This window comes from Opisthocomus hoazin, chromosome 22 (assembly GCF_030867145.1).
Source record: "Opisthocomus hoazin isolate bOpiHoa1 chromosome 22, bOpiHoa1.hap1, whole genome shotgun sequence".
NCBI classification, from domain to species: domain Eukaryota; kingdom Metazoa; phylum Chordata; class Aves; order Opisthocomiformes; family Opisthocomidae; genus Opisthocomus; species Opisthocomus hoazin.
Window position 1 is genome coordinate 7,102,128 of NC_134435.1, and position 20,231 is coordinate 7,122,358.

At 54.4% G+C, this 20,231-nt stretch overlaps 1 protein-coding gene across 1 annotated transcript; it reads right to left on the reverse strand.

Moving 5' to 3' along the window:
• Window positions 1-1,974: 1,974 nt before the first annotated feature.
• Window positions 1,975-12,566, reverse strand: SPARC (secreted protein acidic and cysteine rich). The gene is made up of 10 exons (XM_075441745.1): window positions 12,421-12,566; window positions 6,409-6,478; window positions 6,142-6,192; window positions 5,887-5,971; window positions 5,348-5,469; window positions 4,980-5,100; window positions 4,682-4,815; window positions 4,363-4,511; window positions 3,510-3,658; window positions 1,975-3,312 (listed from the first exon to the last, which is right to left on the reverse strand). Exons 2-10 carry the CDS (start codon window positions 6,463-6,465, stop codon window positions 3,284-3,286), a joined length of 897 nt encoding a protein of 298 aa, XP_075297860.1. The 5' UTR covers window positions 6,466-6,478; window positions 12,421-12,566; the 3' UTR covers window positions 1,975-3,283.
• Between the last annotated feature and the right edge of the window lie 7,665 nt (window positions 12,567-20,231).

The window sequence follows — 20,231 nt, forward strand, 5'->3', positions numbered from 1 at the left end:
ATTGAGCCTTGGAGTCCAGGCTGGCATAGTCACAGTGATCCTTGCTTGTCACCTTTTTGCATCAGCTGCATTTTGAATATTTAAGGCACAAACCTTAATGCGGCGTATATGCCACAGTCAGCTGCTTTCATAAAAGCAAGGATCAGGAAAACAGCCAGAAAGGCACTGATGTCTGCATGAATCTTTGTCTTTCCCATCTTTTGTCTGTTGAATGCAGGCAGGACAATGCTCACTGAGCTGTAGTGCTGCCCTGAATAACCACAGCAACACGAACCACCTCTGCCTGCAGATGCACTGTAGCACTCGGGTCAGCCTGTGCTTGTGTCGCGCTGGTTTTGGATCCAGAGCTCTCCGTTATTTGTCTGTTTTCTTTTTTTCAAGTTTGCAAACTGTGTCCTCAGTCAGCACTAACCACAGGGAGACTTTCCACTTGGAAAGGACAGGCGAGTTTCTTTACTGCTGTGCAGGCACTGGAAGGCTCATTTTCGGCTGTAACAGGGAAAGGGCTGTTCTTTTCCACCCTTGCTCACCGTCTAGGTCTGAATGCTTAAAAAGGCCAGCTTATTCCTCAAGTCCTGATGTAACCCCATGTATGGCATTTGCCCCAAGGCAGTGAAATTCCAGCAACTTGATACTTCAGGCTATGACCTTCGAAGGGTTAAGGGAGGCCCAGCTGCAACCTCCTGAGCTCACTCTGATGCTCAGTTAATGCTTGGACAGCTGCACTTGTAATAGCACTGAGTTAGGTGCTTTGGGCTCTGCCAGACCTCTGGGACACGAGTGTTGTCCCATGGGGTGGGACGTGGACTTATAGAAGTATCCCCTCGCCTTCCTGAGCTGTGATAACCGGCTTTGCTGGTGCTTTCCTGAGCTTGCAGTGATTTAGAGCCGATTCCTGCGCAGAGGCGAAGGCAGAGAAGAGGAGGGCTGGAAAGCCGTGCCTTGCACGGGAGCGAAGCCGCCCGAGTCTGTCTGGCGGCGCTGGCGGGGAGGGCTGGAGCTGGGACGAATGCGGCTGCATCTTGGCGAAGGAGCGCAAGTGGGAGTTTCTGGCTGAGAGGGAGCGACTGGAAAGCAGGTTTGCACGGGGTGGCCGCTCTCCTCCGGTCCCCACCTGCCTTCCTGTCCTCCCCCTGCCCAGTTCCTCTCTCAGCTGCTCTCCCGGCTGGGAGGTGGTTGGGCAGCCGATGGCTGCTGCAGCGGTCTGGATCTCGCAGGTGGGAGTCGTGGGCTGCGGTGCCCCTTGATGTGCCAAATCACAGTGGCAACCTGCGAGGTGGCGAGGCACGTGCTTTGTCTCCATCCAGAAACCTCCCTCCGGGTGACGGCTCCGGGAAGCAGCGTGGCTGGGTGGGATGAGCCCTGGGGTTCAAGGCAGGGGTGAAAAGCCTTTGCTTGGTCCCTCAGGGCTCCAGCTCTCCCACTGGGTTCAAACAGCTTGCCGAAGCGCTTGCAAAGTGACTGTCCCCGGTGGGACCTGCCCAGGGCTCTGCAGCCGGAGCGACCCTGCGTGGGAGCTGATCCTGCGGCTGTGTGGGGACCGCAGCACAGCCAGCAGCCGGCTGTGAACCGGGGGCCCTCGCAGCTTGACCAGAGCTCTTGCAACGTGGATATTTTTAGCCCATGCAAATGGCAGTGGTTATTTTGTACTGTTGTGCCTTTTAGCCTTTCCCAGGGATTTTATTGCTCGTGAAAGCGAGGGCCTCGGAGCTGTGTGAGTGTCTGTGCTGGCTTCTGCAGTGACCATGTCTGCCTCCATTGCTCCAGCTCCATCTGCCCATGCGTTATCCATCCGATGTCCCCCAACAAGCCTGTTTATAGTGAGGTGGTGGGATGTGACTGGCAGAAGCACCTCAGCTTACCTTGGTCCAGACTTTTCTGCAGGGCTGGGGTGCCTGCCTGACACCCTGAATGCGTGCATGGGGTTGGCATTGCGTGTGCGATCCCCCTCATCGGGATGGGACAGAACAGAGGAACGTTGCAAGCTCATTTATTGTCAGTGTTTCAAATCAGTATTTTTTATTACACAGACTCATCAGGTTGCTCACACTGTGGCAGGAATTTAATAATATAAGGCAATAATATAAGGCACAGGGAACATTCAGAGGTAAAAAAAGAGTTCTCAGCCTGTGAGACTTAACCATCCCTTTGCTCCTGTCAGGACCCTCTCTATAAAGCAAAATCTAAATACCTTCTCCCTTCCCTCCTGCCCATCTCTGAAACCCCCAAATCCACAACAGGAAAAAAAGTACTACAGCCTTTCCCTCGAGCATGTGGCAAGCACCCCTCTTTCTGAGCCGAAATGTCCCTTCCAAGCCTGACACAGCTTCCCTGGGAGAGCAGGGCTGGAATTTAAGCACGACCGAGGCAGAGATGGGAAATGCTCAAGGGCACTGTGATCTGGGGAGAGCCAAGAGCTTGATCTCCGCTACAGCAGAATCGCAACAGCAAGGTCAGCCACACGCGGCCTGGGGGAACAGGCGGCCGCCCCCAGTCTCTCTTTGCAGCACAGAAAACGCGACAGCAGTACGGTCACTGAGTAATGGTAAAGCACGTAGCACTTTCAAACCTTTATTTTTCAAAGGGATTTTACAGGATGGGATGCGTTTCATTTTATTTGTCTCAAATTTTGTGTGCTTTCCTATTCATTTGTTTGATTAGTTCTTTTTATTTTGTGCCCAATGATTGTTAAATTCAAGCCCTGGGAATGAAAAAAAAAAAAAACCAAGGGAAAACAAAATCCTGCCACTCTGTCTTTCTCACCCCTCTCCTTCCCATCTACCATGACCTGGGTGACCACAACGTCACCCGCAGCTGCTCTGCTCGAAAAGCCCAGTCCTCCTACATCCTCTGGCTCTGCCTTCCCTCGCTGGCGATCTGTAACTGGGGGCGGTGAATCGGCTGAGAGCTCTCTGCGTCTGCGCTGACGTGTCTGAGAACGTGCTGTTAGTAAGAAGTTAAGAGAAGTTGATCCGAGAGCGGATACGGAGACGGTGCGGATATTTAGGACAGGAACAGGGTCGGTCAATGGTAAAGACACGTCGGAGAGGGAAAGGGCTGGTCAGAGTGTGTGGAAACAGCCGAGTGAGTAATCTAGTGGTAATAGATTAGGCTATGAACGAGGACTGTTATTTCTCTTAGCACCTTTACTACGTATGTTTAGATCTATATTAGCACCTTGTTCCCAGGGAAGAACAAAACATAACAAAAGCCGTTTAAAAACTGAAGGAAGTGGGAAGGTTAAAACAAGACAAAGTTGGCAGCAGAGAAGGAAGCTGGGAGTTTAGATCACAAGATCCTTGTCGATGTCCTCTGGAAGGAAAAGAGAGAGACCAGGTTAGGAGGTGGATGCTCCCAGGGTCCCGCTGCTCCTGCGATCCCCTCCCCACTCTGCCCTGCTTTTCCCTCCCCAGGACCGGTTGTAATGCCTCATTTCATCCCGAGTGGGGTCTCTGGGGGTACTTTTGGGTGTCTCCTCCAGCCCCATTCCCTCCCTGCTCAGTACTTACTCTCCTTAATGCCGAAGCAGCTGGCCCACTCCTCCAGGGCGATGTACTTGTCATTGTCCAGGTCGCAAGCCTCGAAGAAGCGGGTGGTGCAGTGCTCCATGGGGATGAGGGGGGCACGGAGCGGGGCCAGCTCGGTGTGGGAGAGGTACCTGCCAAGGTGACCACACAGTCAATGTGCTGCCCACCAGCTTCAGCTGCGATCCCGCGGGAGGGGAGATGCTCTGCCGGGTGCAGGGCCCAATGCAGGGCACGATGCTGGCCCCAGCTCTCCGTCTGGTTTGAGAGCTGTCCCAGTGCCCTCCCAGTAGCTGCCACTGTCATTGAGTTCAATGACCGGTGTCTGCTTTTGCAGCCGGCTGTGCTAGACACAAAATAGCCAGCAGCTGGGGTTCCTCACCAACTGCCCCCACCCCATGGGTCTCTGCGTGTGATGGCTCTCATGTCCATCTCCAGCTCACGGCTAAGCCAGCAGCTGCTCTTTCAGCTGTTGAAGTTATCCTGGGGCCTTTGGACTAAGATATTTTAGGGAACTATCATAGGACAGTAAATCTAAGACAGAAACTCCACATCTATGGGAGATGGGAGCAGCTGGGGCTGGGGGAGGCTCCTCTTTCTACAGAAGAGCTTTTTGCAGAAGGCAAAACTGCCTCTACCCCTACCTGGTTTGCCTCAACCCCTGCCAGATACGTGCAGGGTTGTCCCTCCACAGGGTTTTGCCTGTGCCTCTGCCACCAGCCACCCACTTGTGCCACATGTCCAGCCTGCCTTGACACCTTCTGCCACCAAACCACCCTGGTCCTCGAGCAGGAAAGGGTGCTGGTGGGGGCCCCCATCCTGCTCTACCAACACTCACCCATCAATGGGGTGCTGGTCCAGCTGCCCGAACTGCCAGTGCACGGGGAAGATGTACATGTTGTAGTTCTTCTCAAAGTCGCGGGCCAGTAGCTCCACAGTGTGGTCACCGGCCTCCAGGCGCTTCTCGTTCTCGTGGATCTTCTTCACCTGTCATAGGAGAGGCCAGGGAGACCTTGTCAGCACAGGAATGGGGTGCAAGGGGGGATCCTGGGAGGGGCTTTACATGAGGTGTCCACAAGTCATTCTGGATGGGTTCCCCACGTGTGCCAGGATCCGTTGGTGGGATGAGCTCCCAGGCACCCTCCCCAGCCCCTCACCTTGAGCTTCTGCTTCTCAGTCAGCAGGTTGTTGTCCTCATCGCGCTCGTACAGGGTGATCAGCACGTTCTTGAGCCAGTCCCGCATGCGCAGGGGGAACTCGGTCAGCTCTGTGTCCAGGCAGGCGGGGATGACTGGAAGCCATACACGGTGGTCAGCACAGCGCCTGGACATGCAGCTCCAGTGCCCTCCCACCTCAGCTCTGCATCTGCCTGGAGCTTGGTCTCCCTCAGCCCATGGGCAAAGGGGCTATGCTCAGGTTAGGGCTCCCCTTGTCTAATGGAATGGCTCCACTTACATTTGCAAGGCCCAATGTAGTCCAGGTGCAGCTTGTGTCCTTTCTTGGTTCCCTCCAAGGTGCACTTAGTGGCAAAGAAATGGCAGGAGGAGTCATAGGTCTTGTTGTCGGTGCCACAGACCTGTGCAGGATGGGGAGATGCTGCGTGAGGTATGGTGAAACCCAGCCCTGCTGCGGGGACAGCAGGGAGAGCCTCCAAATGAGATGTTTAACTTGTTTCCTGGTGGATAATGGCTCCTTGGTCACTACTGGCTGAGGCCAGCTGGGGACCTCCCACCCTGGCTCTGACTGTCTCCCCCACCATCGCTGGCAATGTCCCATGTGAGGTCCCTCCCTGCTCCGGCCGATCAAGCAGCTTCTGCCCTCACCTTCTCGAAGACGCCGGTGGTGGCTGGGCAGCTGGAGGGGTCCTGGCACACACACATGGGTGAGTTGTTGTCATCCACCTCGCACACCTTTCCGTGCTTGCAGTGGTGGTTCTGGCAGGGGTCTGGGAGAGGACAGGGAGCAAAGTCAGTGCCTGCCCCATCCTCACCTCCCACAAGCTGCCTGGGGCATCTCAGCACAGAGGAAAGACAAACACTTCACCAGACACAGCCCCAAGCATCTCTCCCTGCACTGGGAAGATGTGAGGGTCTCCAGAAGCCCAGGATTAGCCCAAGGGCTCCTTTCTGTAGCCACAAAATGCAATGGCTTTTCTGTTGCAAAAAAAGGGGTTATGGAGAATCCAGTGTAGGAAAGAGGTCATGTACCTCTTCTGCTTTTAAGTGTGCATCGAGGTTGGCATTGGCCTTGTGCTACAGCCCTTCCCAAAGAAGTCCCTCACTGCTTGGGGTAGCTAAAGCTCCCCGATTCAGGGAAGGGATGGTGTCTCTGCCTGCTGGAGGGCAGGGGAAAAGTGACTTACTCTCTGCAACAATCTCTTCTACATCCTCTGTGGGTTCCTCGAACTCTCCCACCTCCACCTGGACAGGGTTAGCTCCCACGGGCTCCTGCAAAAGAGGTCGGTGTTTCTGGTAGGGATGTGCAGAGAGCTGGGCCCCATTCCTGAGGGGCAGAGCAGCCCTCCCTTTGCTCCCGCTCCCCTGTGCTTCGGAGATGCTCTTCCCAGGGCGGTGGGTGCTGCAAGGGATGGGTGACAAGGAGGAGCAGAGTCACCTACCTCTGTGGTGGGGTCTTCGATGACCTCTGTCTCATCTGGCAGAGCCTCCTGCTGCAGGAGAAAAGGACCATGAGCCAGGGTCCGTGGAGAGGATGGTCCCAAGGGGGGTGACCCACCAGGGCAGGTGACAGGGCCACCCACGGGTTTTCTCTCCCCCCGCTGTCCCCCATACCTCGGGGCTTTATTTGTTATAAAAGAAAACCCCCACCAGATACATCAGATGGACAACCCTGACAGCAGGGAGGCTCCGTTGTCTCCCGTACTTACCGGAGCTGCCAGGGCTTTGCCTGCCAGGCAGAGAAGGAAAAATATCCAGGCCCTCATCTTTCAGCAAACCCTGAATAAAGGAGAGGAAAAGGAGGGATGAGGAAGGAGGCCGCTGCGTGCCGCTCGGCTCCAGGCTGAGCGCACGACTGGCAGTCCGACGCTTAGAAAAGGGCGTTCCCTTTATTCCCTGCCTTGTCTGTTCGATATTACAGCCCCACATGCTGTCTTTTCTAGCCAAAACCTTAAGCCAAATCATGCTTTCAAAACACATTCTTTTAATTTTGCAAAAGGAGATGATGGGGGTTTAGATTTCTGTTGCTTTCCTGGATGCCTTTAGAAGAATTGCGGTCAAAATGGCAGTTCCTCTGTCCTTCACAGGAGCTTTTTTAGACCAAAAAACCCCAATTTTTCATCTTAAAAGCCCCTGATATGAGCACTGGGTACAGGCAATGAAACTCCCTACCATTTTGTTTGTCAATCAGAGGGAAAATGAAAGTGTAGGAAGGAAAGATAGAAGAGAGAGACAGTGAGATGGGGCACTCGACAATTAAATCCTGGAGAAAACCCCTTCCCACATGAACACAGACATCTCTCTGGGTGTCAGGGACCAATACCCCACCCCCAGCACCCCCAAATTTTGGGGGCCTGCTATAGATTTTCATTTTCCTGCTCAGAGCTGAGGGTCCCCAAACTGGGTTTGAGGGATACAGGACGCATCGGGGTTGTGTCCTGCTGGGAGATGAGCTCCAGGAGGACAAGCCCTTTGCAGCCTCTCGATGTGGGCTGTTGCAGGGACTCTGTAGGACGGGCGAGTCAGGCAGCCCAGCTAACACTGGCCGCGATGCGAGCCAGGAGAGCGCAGCTGGTGAAATCGCCCTGTCCTTGCCCCCTCGGTTCCTGTTTGGCAGGATTGAGCCCCTCTGTGTGCGGGCAGAGAGGAGCTCAGCTGGTTGCTTAATATGCCGGTGGCATCCAACTGCTGACAGCGAGGGCTGCCCGCTCCCTTCCGCCCGTCGGGAGAGTGAAACACCCCTGGTTTGTCTCCTGCCAGCGAGGGGACTTGTCCCCATGCCAAGGCTTCCGCTGCCTCCCTTCCGCTCGCCTTCCACCTGCTTGGCCGGGGCATTGCAGCCCACCGGCTCCCTGGGGCTGGGCAGATGGACGGCTTCGCTGGGACAGAAAGTGATGGACAAGGTGCCGCCTTCTCTCCCAGCAAGCATGGATGGATATCTAATTCACCCGTGCATCTTTTCCCTTCCTCCCTGTGCGTGGCAGGTCTCTGGGTATAAATCTGCGCCAACGCTGTGCTGCCAGGGCACCAGCCAGGCTGGGCTGTGCATCCCAATTTAGCAAGGTTTGGCCATGCAGAGGCTGAAATCCTCTTCCCAGTCTGAAAGCCTCACCCAGCCCCGGCTGGGTGCCCGTGCGAAATAGGTGTCAGGGTGTGGAGGGCACCTTCCCAGGGACATCTGAGAGCTGGGAGCACGGGGTGGAGGGGATGGCTGCTGTGGTGGGTCAGAGGACCTGCAGGGAGAGGGTCTGTGCGTGGGGGTGGATGAACCCGTTTGCTCTGGCAAGGCTGCAGCTGAGCGGCTCCCTCCTCTGCTGCTCGGTACGCGCCGTCCCTTCCCCTCACTTTTATTTGCTCTGGAGGCTGCTGAAAGCTCTCCTGGCATTTGCCAGGAGAGATCACCGGTTCTTCACTTCTGGAGGGGTGGTTTGCCGGGTGAGGGGGGGGTGTGTGGAAAAGTACTGGTGAATCTGGCCATTTCCCCCCTTACTGCCGTCCCCTGGCTTGTCAAGGCTTCTCTTGGGCTTCTCCCAAGGGGCTTGTTTGCTTTGGAAGATGCTCTGAGATTCAGTGATGCTTGTTGGGCAGAAACACAGCAGTGCCCAGCCTGGAGGAGGGGGCAATGTGTGTACACATAGAAGATGGCATTAAGAAGAACCCAACCTTCTCAGATGATTTCCCCAAGCCCCCAAAAAACCCTGAGTTTCAAAGTGTGGGCATGCAGTAAGCTGGGGTCAGGAAATGACGTGCTTGCTAGGAGCCAGCGGACGGCCAGAGCTGCCAGTGTTATGTTTGGAGGAAGAAGGAGCACGAAAGAGTCTGAGCAAACAAGGTCTGCAGAGCTGTCTCGCGCCGGAGATGGGAAAACAAGTTTATTTGAAAAACAACATCCTCCTGGAGGCATAGCCTGTGCACAGAGGACATTGCAGCATCTGTGAGCCCCTGGCTGTTCTGCGAAGGCATGGTCTTTCCTGAATGCCTGGTGGCCAAAAGTCCTGAAATAACGGCTCAGGAGCCCTGTGCTCAGAGCTGCTCCAGCAGAAAAGCCTGGCCCACAGAACAAGTCACTGGTGCAAGTCCTCCTCCCTGTGGACCTACCATGGTCATGCTGTCCAAGAGGATGCTCTTTGGAGTTGGCAGCTGGGCCATACCATGAGCTCAGCATCCATCCCCCAGCTGGAGGTGCTCGGGGGGATGCCTGCGAGGGGCCCTGCACTGGGATGCCTGGCACCGCTCTGCGAGAGCCCTGCGCAGGGCGGAGGGCAGCGTGAGGGGCAGAGCGACGGGGCACAGCAGGACATGATTTTGGACCAAGGACAACAGGGCTGGGAAAGAGATTTTACAAGTGGGGACTTAGACCCTTCTGTATCCTAAAGGAATCAACAGAAGCCAGCACATTGTGGTGCAAAGAGGGCTGCTGAATACAAATATATCACCATCCCCTTTGCAGGACCCATGGTCTGCACTGTCTTTCTAACACTTGACCCCACTTGCATCCTAAGGGACTTCAGCTCCCAGTCGCTGTGCGAACACAGTCTCGTCGCTCCCTTTCTAGCGCAGACCAAGCTATCCCTCTGCGCCGGCTGCTCATTGCATTTTGCAGCGATGCGGCTAACGAGAGAGCCGTGGGGTGTGGAGAGGTCTGACACAGACCCTCAGCACCTCCATAAATTCAAAGCAGGCTGCTCTGGCAAACTCTTTTCCTCCCTCCCCCCCATCCTGTAGCACTACCATAAGTTTCTCCTACTGAGGAACACGCTCCACAGTGATGCATGGAGGAGAGTTTGGGCTGCTGGGTTCTGCCAATTCCTCTTGCCTTCTCCTGCCCAGCCTGGGGGCCTTTGCGGGCTGAGGGGGGCCAGGACCAGGCGGGCGCAGCCTGCGGAGGAGGCTCCGTGGATGGTGGAGCGTGGCCCTTGTGGCGCTGGCCCTGGCCAGGGTTGCATAAGCCCTTCGGGATGCCACGTTAGCGTGGGGAGGAGTCTGCCTGGCCACTTCCACCGCTCCTCCCTGAGGCCATGGGGATGACCCCAGCTGCCTCTGCCATAACCCGGGCCAGGAGCCCCGCTGCTACCTCCCATCACCAGGAGAGCAGCAGTGGGGAATCGCTGAGCAAAACGCCTCCCACATCTTGACTCCCCGCCAGCCCGAGCGGTGGGGTCTGCTGCGCCCACCCTCCATCTGCTCATTGCTCTTCCAAGGCTCTGCAGGGTCTGACATGCCCCAGCACCTCAGACTGAATGTAAAGGCAGGACTGGCACAGAAGAAGCTTCTGCCTAAAAATCCCACCGTGGGCCAGTTTTCGAGATGCAGATGGGTGACCGAGTGTGGCCACCACAGCGATGCAACGCGAGGGCTGTGAGCCTGCCGTCTGTCCCTGACCTCCCTGTGCAAGCAAGACCCTCTCAGCTTTACTCAGCCAGCCGCTCCCGGGCTAAAATTCAAGCTGAAGTCAGAGTTGTTTGCACGAGTCCCCATAAAGCTCCCTGTCGAACAGGTCCCTGCGTGTCCGGGCCGTGCTGCTGGAGGTGCCGGCTCTGTGGACGTGCTGCTGCTGCGCTGGGTCCCAGGGGAGCGGGGCAGGAGCAGAGGGCTGCGGAGAAGCCAGGCTGGCTCCTGCCACCTGTGCCATCCCCTGGCACAAAGCATGCAGGCTCAGAAAGCCAAGACGGGTTTAGATAGAAGTAAAATTCCATTTAGCTCGTGCACACGCTTACAAACTCTCAGGAAAACACAGGGGAAAAAAACATCTGTCATCTACCACATCTGTCCATGCAGAGTCACTAAAGACACGTCTACACCCCTGCGCTGTATTAACCCATTCCCCTTGCAGGGGGCTGAGCAGCTGTGATTGCCCTCACAAATGCTCCAGATCTTGCAGGCCTTATGGGCAGAAAGGCAAGAGCCCATATGCCACGATAGCTGTGTGCTGGGTTGGAGCTGTCACAGTCTGTCTAGGCTGCAAATCGCATTCGTGTTGGGAAACAGTTAAATTAGTATCAAGAGGAGTGCATGGATGAGACCGGGGCTGCAAGCCGTGGTTCGCAGATGAGCCCTGGGCAGACCTCGGTTGGAAGGGCAGGCGATACAGCATTTTGCTGTCCTGCCTGAGCTTTTTCTTTTGTTCGGGCTGGACGTGGGGCAGTGCCAAAGGCAGCCCAGATACTCGTGTGCCAGGTGCACGCGGTCCCTCTGGCTCCTGGAGGATACGGAAAGCTGATCCGCGCACAGCTCCACAAAGGAGAGAGAGAATAAACTGTCTGCTAAATATTCTGCAAAAATACAAGCCATCTTCAAAGCATTCCCTGGGCTCGCCCTGCCACAGCCGCTCCAGCGATAACAGTCCCGACATCCCTCCGACCAGAGGACCCAGAAAGGGTTTCCATGGGAGCCGACATTCCTCTGGGGCTGAGTCATGGAAGAGCAGAGGGTTGTGGAAGGAGGGGCTTAAAAAAAAGTTTGAAAAGTTTATTTCTCCTCTTCCCCCTCCCAACACCCCCCGCATCCCTGCTCCTGCCTATGTGGCAGACAATAGCTTGGCTTTAACTGCTGAGCAGAACGTGACAGCCTTTTATTTGCACCTAAAACTCGCCTGATCGACCCTCACAAACGGCAGCGATTTACTTTTGTCCTTTTGCGGGGTTGCTGAGTTTTTGGGCTGTTTCGAGTTGGTGGTAACTGGGGGCTCGGACCACTGGTGACCTTCCCAGTGCCCCCGATTTCACTCCAACGTGAAACTGTTGCCTTTTGGTTCGGGTGGGTGTTCAGCCCCCATCCCCTTAGGTTTCCTTCTCTTGGCTGGATGCAACAGAGTGGAGCTTTCTTAGAGAAGGGACACAAAGAGCAGAGTTAGGCTGGCACGCACGTCACCGGGACGGGAAGGACAGCGGCTGCCTTTAAAGGAAACAAGCGCTCGGCTTTTCTGCGTGGACCTAAAATTGCGCCTGACTGAGCCCAAGTTCTGAAAAGTTTAAAAAAAAAATCAAAAAAGAGCTTTTTTCCTCCTCTCCTGTGACCTCCATCTCTAACAGTTGATCAGCTGGAGTTATGCAAACCGGGGCAGCAGGACTTGAAATGGTTTCAAAGTCTGCTTGGAACAAAAAGCCGAGTGTCCTTTTATTTTTTTTAGGAGAAATAAGAGCGGCTGTGCTGAAAACAAAAAAATAATGCTGCTATGAAGTCGACAGCTCTTTTGTTCTTCCTCTAGATATTCTGGTGAGTAAAATATCACCTGCCAACGCACCTCAGACTGGGTGTAATCGGGACTGGTCTGTAACTAGACCGGATTTGCGCTGCAGGTTGGTTTGATGTGCCCAGACGTTGGTCTCGAGCATCTCGCTAAGGAAATACCCCACAGCTGCAAACCCAGAGGGGAAAAGGGGAGGAGACAGAAACATTAGGGCAGGTTAAAGCTTTACAGTCAGATGTCACCAAAGCGTTAATGTTGGTAAGCTGGCAGTGAAATAGAGTAACAGACTCCGGAGCGGAGACGCTGAGGAGAGGAGAAAGAGCAGCAGTCAGGAGAGGTCTCTCAACACATCACTCGGGGTGGGGAGGCAGATGCTGTGGGACCCCGAGTGATGCATTGCCGAGAAGCAGATGCACCCCACGGGCCAGGAGAGCGGCTCCCGGGCCAGGGACCCCCACAAGTGGGGCTATCGGGACCCCCATGCTGGGAGAAATAGCGCGGCAAAGGCAAACACGAAGGTCTCGGGCCATACCTCGCAGTCCCGGCAGCAGGGCTGAGGAAACTTCAGGCGCTTGGACGGGCTGGAGGAATCTGCAGGTTTTAGAAGGAGGCAGGAGGAAGCCAAAGGGTGGGCTGGGTTTCCCGCTGCCTCTCCTCCTCCTCCTCCTCGCTATCTTTCCAAATCGGTCTCTTCCTCTCCCTCTCTCCCCAGTGGGCAGTCCCACCCGCCCCAAAGACGGGCTGAGGCCCAGCCTGGGTCCAAAGGGTAGACCAGAGAAATCAAGCAGGGCTGGAGATCAAGGGGGTCTCTTGCAGGGACAGATCAGCCCCAGCACAACCTTCCCGGCGGAGTTGTTGTCACAGCAGCTGCCTGCACTGCTGCAATGAGTTTGTCAGTGCTCTGGCTCTCTGTCGGATTAACAGTACAGGGGGAGCAGGGAGGAACACCATCTCTCTGCTTGGTTTGTGTGCCTCCTGGTACCTTGGCCTCTTGCAATTAAAGCGTTACATGCTGCCGTTTCACAAGGGGGTAGCTGAGCACCCAGAGCTGGTGTTTCCCGTCCACGGGTGGATGCAGAGGAAGGCAGGAGAGTCCTCGCCCCTCCATCCTCTCTCCTAACACTGCTGCCATATGGGACTGCCGTGTGGTGAGGGAGAGGAAAGAATGATCCAGAGGACGTGGAGAGTCATGTCATGTCTGAAATATCCTCCAAGTAGGCAGAGAAGTGCTGGGCTGGGAGTTGTGACCCTCAGCAGATTGGTTTCTCTGCCGTGGTTATCATCCAGCAGATCTGGACCAATCGAGCAAAGCCCACAGTTGAAATTGCTGGTCAGTGGTATCCAATGGTCTTTTCAGACATCACTGAGTATTTCAACCCAAGAGATCATAACTCAGCTAGAGCAGCTGCCCAGCCAGAGGCAGCCAGGCAGCGAAGCTATTTGGAGTTGAATTTTCCCATCTGTTCCTCTCGATGCTCAGCATGAAAACCCAGCTCCTCTCTCCTTGCATCTCAGCATGACTGAGAGGATTTAAGGTTCATCTGCTCTCCTGGCAGAACCAGGCAGCACGCCTTCATGCACCAGCATGGCCATGGCGCTGCCTCACAAAGTAAAACCAGCAGCCAAAAGGAGAGGCTGTCAAATTGCTGGAATTTGGGCACCCCTGAAGAGTGTCTCCATGTCATACAGGGCTTCCCTGTGCACTGCAGATAGTCCAGCTCTTGGCAGCTTGTGATCCTCCGGTGGCACCAACCCTCACCCTGGCCAGGGTAATGCAAGGTTGCTCTCCAGGAGCTCCTGGAAGGCTCCTGTAGGCAGCAGGACTGAGGACATGTCATCTGGCACCAGCAGTCTGATTGCAGATGCTGGTTGAAGGACACCCAAGACCATAACAAAATGCAACATCATGTTTTGTCTTGGCTGCCTGGGGTTCGGGTTCGTTCCTCGTGATTACACACTATCTTTGAGAGGGGCTGAGACATCGACCTGGGTGCTTAACTCTTCCCATTGATGTTGCTAAGGATTTAGATGTCAACATAAGAACCCGCTGGGCTGTGCTGGCTCCTTGCTCTGTAGGACGCCTGTTATTTTGTGATTTGTGATTCTTTATCAGCTCAGTCCTTGTCCAGCCTCACGGCACTTCTGCTGTAAGTGAAAGAAACCGATGTCAGACTAAACATCCATATGGCCGACAAGAAACAAAAAATAAACAAACCAGAAAGGGAAAGGGGAGGGGAAAGATAGGGAATGAGGCCGTGAGAAACCATCATCGCTTCCCAGTGAGATGGTCGATCTCTGTGAACAGGCAGCCTGGGAGGCTGGCAGCAAAGAACAAGAGGAGAAAGTCTTCTTCACTCGTTTCTTTACTTGGCTACACACCTCTCAAAAGCCATCCCTGTGTGATGATATGTGGATGTTGATACCACCCACAGAGACATCCATAAATACCCCATGCGACCCTCTCGGGTCCATGTGGAGGCCAGCTTTGTGATGGTGTCTAAGACCACATAGGTCCATCCAATGCAGCCAACGGCCTGTGGCAGGCATCTGGAGCATCTTCTCCTCCCACCACAAGTGTCCATAGCTCCCATGTGCAGCTCAGTGCCACTCGTAGGTCCAGTTTGGCTCCAGAGGTCACACATCCCCTGAACTAAAGTTTCATTTGCTTGATTTGCACCCTGAGGAGTTGAATGTTCTCGTTGAATGCTCTCTGCGCTGGATTAGTCACGGCTCGCATTGAAATTGTACAGCTGCTGGTACTTCTCCTAAGGAAAAAAAAATAAAAGAAGACATCTGGAAAAAATTTTAGGGAGGGAAAAAAAAAAAAAAGAAGAGAAAAGAAACCACGTCTTTTCGAACTGACAACGTGGCAATTGCTCGGTGCTTTGCACTGTAGCCTGAAGCTAAGCCCTCTGCTAAGGGCTTAAACAAATGATAGTGCCAGGAAGATAATTATAACAGGGATTTCTTTATATACGTGGCGGCTTAAACCCTGGTCTTGAGTGAAAGTAAAAGCAGCCCGCTGCAGTGATGCAGCCACACTTGGCAATGGTCCCCATGCTCGTGGTGGTGAGCCCTGTGTGGGTGGGAGTGAGGGGTCCTCACGGTCCTCCATGCACATGGTGGGGACAGCCAGGTCCTGCTCCTCGTGAGGGGCACGCTGCCAGGCCCGGGTGTGCGTTGTCAGTCATGGGATGGAGTGGGATCGCATGGAGAGGGAAACAAGAGCTTAGAGAAACTGGCTGACTCTTTGATCTCAGCAGCTTTGAGGAGCTCCAGAAATGACTGAGAGCTTGCAAAGGAAGCCCTGAAAAGTCCTCTCCACACTTACAAGGCTTAGCAGGACCATCAAAGAGGAGATTTTGGTGTCAGGCTACCAGGAGGAAGACTGGACCTCATATATGCTAGAAGCTCATCTTATCCCATGGGGGGCACTGGATGTGCAGGAGGTCACCCAAGGGGCCTCGCCAGCTCTGGGAGCCCTCGCAGTGCTGCCTGCCTTGGAGGTCCAGCTCAGGCTCTCCGGCCACGTGCCAGCAGGGTTGTTGGGGCACAGCTGACGGACACCAGATCTGCCGGCACTCGCTCCCAGCTGAAGTGGCTGCACAAACTCCAATGGAAACAGCAAACAGGACAAGACCCCTTGAGGCCTGAGCTTAGTTTACAGCAAAGCCAAGGGGTTTGCAGGGCTGAGGTTTGAACTCCAGCTAACCCCAGTTCAAAATCCAAATTCCTTCATCCCATTTTAAGCCAGGTCGAGCAGATCTGGGCTGGCGCAGTTGAGAAAACCCTGGTGCTCTCCAAGAGGGGAACAATTCTGCTGCAAGAGAAGGAGAGAAACGAGAGTGAGCAGCTTGGTGGAAGTGATACAAGTGAGGATTAGTAATCCTGCTGTCTCCTACTCACAAATCTGTCAATCTAAGGAATCTTAGAGGAGGAACCTTAGAGGAGGAACCTTAACGAGCTCTCTCTGCTCTGGGAGGGATTCTCTAATGAGTTTTTCTGGAGAGGATGTTTCTGCATTAATCACTGGTGGACACTGCTGCAAAACAATGAACCCAAAGTGCATATAAATAAACAGGATGCCCTGGAACCACTGTGGGAATGTCATTTTACTACGTGTTCATCGCTGGGTGTGTGGCTGGGGGCTGAGATCCTCATAGCTCAGGAAAAGGGAACCCAGCACCCAGCTCAGGAAAAGGTGAATGAGACGAGTAAGTGCCGAGCAGACAGGAATCTGCTTACCCCAGGAACGTCCCAGCTCTCCTGCTACATGTGAGTGTGTCAGCAGGTCTTGCAGGAGCGTTTCTGGTTTTTTCCATTTCAGAAGCAGACCAGAGGCAGAAAGGCTGTGCTCTCTAGACTTGCACTAAGCAGATGCATGGCCACTGAAAGGACCAACTGCACAGGGCAGGATGAACCCAAACTGTGCTGGGAACTTGCCTGAGACTGTCTGTCTTTGTCTTACTTCTCCGCAGTCCCATGGGCTCAGCAGTAGGACTGATGTCTGGTCCAGATGGAGCAGACTGACACCCAGCCAAGGTCCCTTCCAATGCCTGGACAGGGAGAGCCTGAGCCTCAGTGCTCTGCAGATGGACTGGGAGTGAGCTGGCTCAATGGGGTGGTGCAGGCAAATGGGGTGCTGTCTCTCCCAGGAGCAGACAGAGAAGGAGAAGTGGATGTCATTGCAGATTTTCAGCTGTAAACCAGAGGGCTTCGGGGCAGCGGGTGGAAATCCAGCTGCGCATGGCTCTGCGGTGAGTCACGACCTGGGAGCAGGCTGCGGAGCAAGGAGGCAGAACATGCTTGCTGTGGGATGGCTTGCTCTTTCCACTCTGTGCGTGGGCTCCTGCAGCTGTCCCCTAGGGCCATGTGCAAGCAGAGAGCTCTGTGTGCCGCAGCTACACTGCCCTGGATGCCTCTGGTGGGCATCAGGTCTGAACATCGCAGCTGGGCCTGCCCCCAGCTACCCCCAGAGCGGGTGGTAGCTATAACCCCTCTGCCATAGCCCCCACTGCGTCCCAGCAGCAGAGTCCCCACAGCCCTGCCTGGAGCCGTTGCACTGGGCACCAGCAGATGGGACAGATCTTCAGCCGCTTTGAAGCTCCCATGCGTGGTCTGGCCACATCCAGCCTGGCTGAGCTTGGTCCCAGTCCAATGCCTCCAGTACCCAAAGGACCTGATTGCCTTTCCTAAAATGACTTCTCCCTTGCTGCAAGAGGCTGTTCTCTATTAATGCTGAACACAGGGATGTTGTGTCCCTGAATTGCAGTCTGCTGTCTCAGCCCAACTTCGCTTTTGCTCGAGACCACGCATTGGAGAGGCATCTATGACCTGCAGAAGATGCAATAAAGCTTCCAATGGAGAAGTGCAGCAAATGCTGCTCACTCCAGGCAGTCCCACCCTGCTTCTGATGTTGACCTAAGATGCACTTTTGAGTCCTCTTGGGCCTGACGGATGCGGCTTGGCAGCTTTTGAAGGCTATGAATAGAGCTGCTTAAGGAAATAAACAGGAATCCACCTTCAAGCCCCTGGGACTTGCAGAGAGAGGGAAGCTCCTGGGCTGCAGTTGCAGCTCTTTTGCATGGATAAACACAACCTAAAAGTCTCTCCTAAATGGCAGCCTTGATGGGAGAACCCAGGTGAAGCTGTGCCAGCTCCAGGACATCCAAACGCCATCTGGAAAGCAGTGACAATAACCACGGTTGAGGAAAACACCCAAAAGGCAAATGCTAGGGTTCAGAAGGCTCTCTGGGGCCAGCTGCCTCTGCTTTTTTGGGTCATGAGTGTGAGGTCCTCTTAGAAAAGCTGGATTCTTAGATGGATTGGCTACATACTCTACAGTCACTGATAACCAGACCCCTTTTCATTTGGTTGAATCAGCTCCACAACCTTACATCCTGGAAGTGAAAGGAGTGGTTTTCCTGGGCCATGTCTTTGCTGGGAGCCCCTTGGTGAGTGGCTGGGAGCCCATTTAGGTGGCTGCCCTGCCGGGGACACGATGCAGTGGTCAGACTGGTGAGTGTCCAGTGGGGCTGAGCGGGGAAGGGCAGAGCTGCTGTGGATCGGGATCACAGATGAGGCAAAGCAGGCAGCAGGGCTTAGTGTCATCCCCAGCATAATTTGCTGGCTGCAGGAGCATGGTAGCTGAGAACATGGGCTTTAAATGATGGCTGCCTTTGCTCCAGGCTTGTGCACTGCTGGAGGTGAAGAAAAACAGGGAAAGATGGTCTTGGGCACAGCAAGGCACGCTGGTGATGAGGAAGCTGGGCTGCTTGTTAAGTTAAAGTCTGGAAAGTTTAGCAGTTCCCTGTGGAGGCTCAAGAACAGGACGTTATTCTCCTCCTATTAACCACCATTGCTGGCAAAACCCTATAAAAATATCCCCCCTCCCAGCCAGCCCTGCCCCGCAGTAATTCGGTCTGTGTATGGCTCGGTGCTCCCAGCACCGTCCCCAACCCCGGCCAGCTGTACAGCCCAGGCCGTCCTGCTGTTGCATAAGCCAGGAAACACAGCTTCATGCCGTGCAGAGGGATCCCAAGAGGCCACGTCCCCTCTAGCATTGCTCACCGGTGAGCTATTACAGCATCCCTGGATGGGAATCGGACCTTGCTAGAGCTGCGGCTGCATCCCAGCACAGCGGGCAGGGTGCCTGGGGTGGTTGGGGTGCTCAGGCCACCCCCGGCTGAGCCTGCACATGTCCACCCTGAGAATCTGCATTTTTCAATCCATTGCTCCGACGCTTTCTGCTTGAGCTGAACTCGCTTCAGAACAAGCCCCGGCTTGAGATGTACCAGACGAACGAGCCAGGCTGCCGGATGCAGGAGGCTCCATAAACAGGGTGTCCCTTGAAGGAGACAAAATGGGATTGATTTTGGCAACGTGCATTTGGGAGGATCCCGTACAGAGGAAAAAGCCAGTCACAGGTAGGCTTAGAAGCTGGCAAAGAAGAGATGTGGGAGACAGGAGGAAATACTTTTTTCACAACAAGGCTTTGGAGCAGGATGTCTCGGGAGGCTGAGCCTGTGAAGCAGCTGTGTGAAAGGCTGTTGAGACAGGGTAGGTTGTGCTGGTCAGGGCAGTGCTGACAACTGCTCGAGGATTTTAGCATCTCCTGATGCTGTGATTTACAAACACAGCCACTCCAGGCCAACACCAATAGCGAAAGTGCTGACCTCCCTGCCATGTCTGCTTGCTGGCTTCCTCCAGATCGTCTCCAAGTGCACTTCTGAGCTCCTGTAAACTCCCCTGCCCAGACTGGATTTTACCCTGGTGAGAGTTCAGGTCCCTTAAAAATCTTCCTACCTTGAGCAATTCAGATCTTTATGGCCACACATAAATATTCTTCTCCTTGCAAGGGCCAGTCAGTGGAGGAATCATTTGCTTCATCTGTCTGGAGTTTGATGTGATTTCACTGATCAGAGGGTAAAAGAAACCCAAAAGGACACAGCCCCCTTTGCTGGATGAAAATACAGGTGCCATATGAGGGCATATGCAGAAAATACCTCGTCCGTCATTGCTTCAGTCTGAAGAGTTCTGGGGATCTCAATTTAGCCCTGAAACTTGTTTACTTCCATTCAAAAACCACCATCCAGTTTGGCCAGCATTTGGCAGAAGCTGGCATTGTGGGCAGGAATAGCTGGGCTGTGGGAAGGCTCAGAGCTGATGCTGCACCATGTCTGTGGGCTTGGGGCAAGGTGGGACATGGTCAGCTCCAAAATAGCGAGGTCGTGCGGGGCCCTGAGCGAGCGCTGTGACTTTCCATCCTGCACCTGGCCCAGAGCTGGGTCCCTCCCTCGGGACCTTCTGCTAAAATTAGCAGCATTTCCCCATGCCGTATGCCCTGCGTCTGTTATCAGCAGCTGTTTAAGGAGATGGAGGGACGAGAACCACAGTTTAAAAACACATCAGATTTGGAGAACTCCCTTTTCAGCTTCTCTTTTATGGGAAAAACTAATGGAAAAAATTCTTCCCTGAGATGGCAGCTCTGGAGAGGTCCCTGGACCCTTCCCTGTGTGATGCTGAGACTGCTAATGAACATTAATCACATCAGGTATCTGCAAAGAGTAATGAGAAAATTACCGAGGCAAGGCACAAGCCTAGGTGATGTCACTCCCCCCAGACCGGCCCAGAGGTGCCTGCCGCATCGCCTTTCCTGCACTAAGCTGCCTGCCGACGCCACCTCGGGAAGCCAGCTTGCCTGGGATTTGTTACCAGGATTAATGGAGTGGATTGTTAACAGCATGGATCTCCTGTTATTCAATTGGGGGAAAAAGGTGGGAACTGGGAAATTAGGGAAACACCAGCTTTGTCAATGAGTGGGATGGTGAATTGTCTGGACGT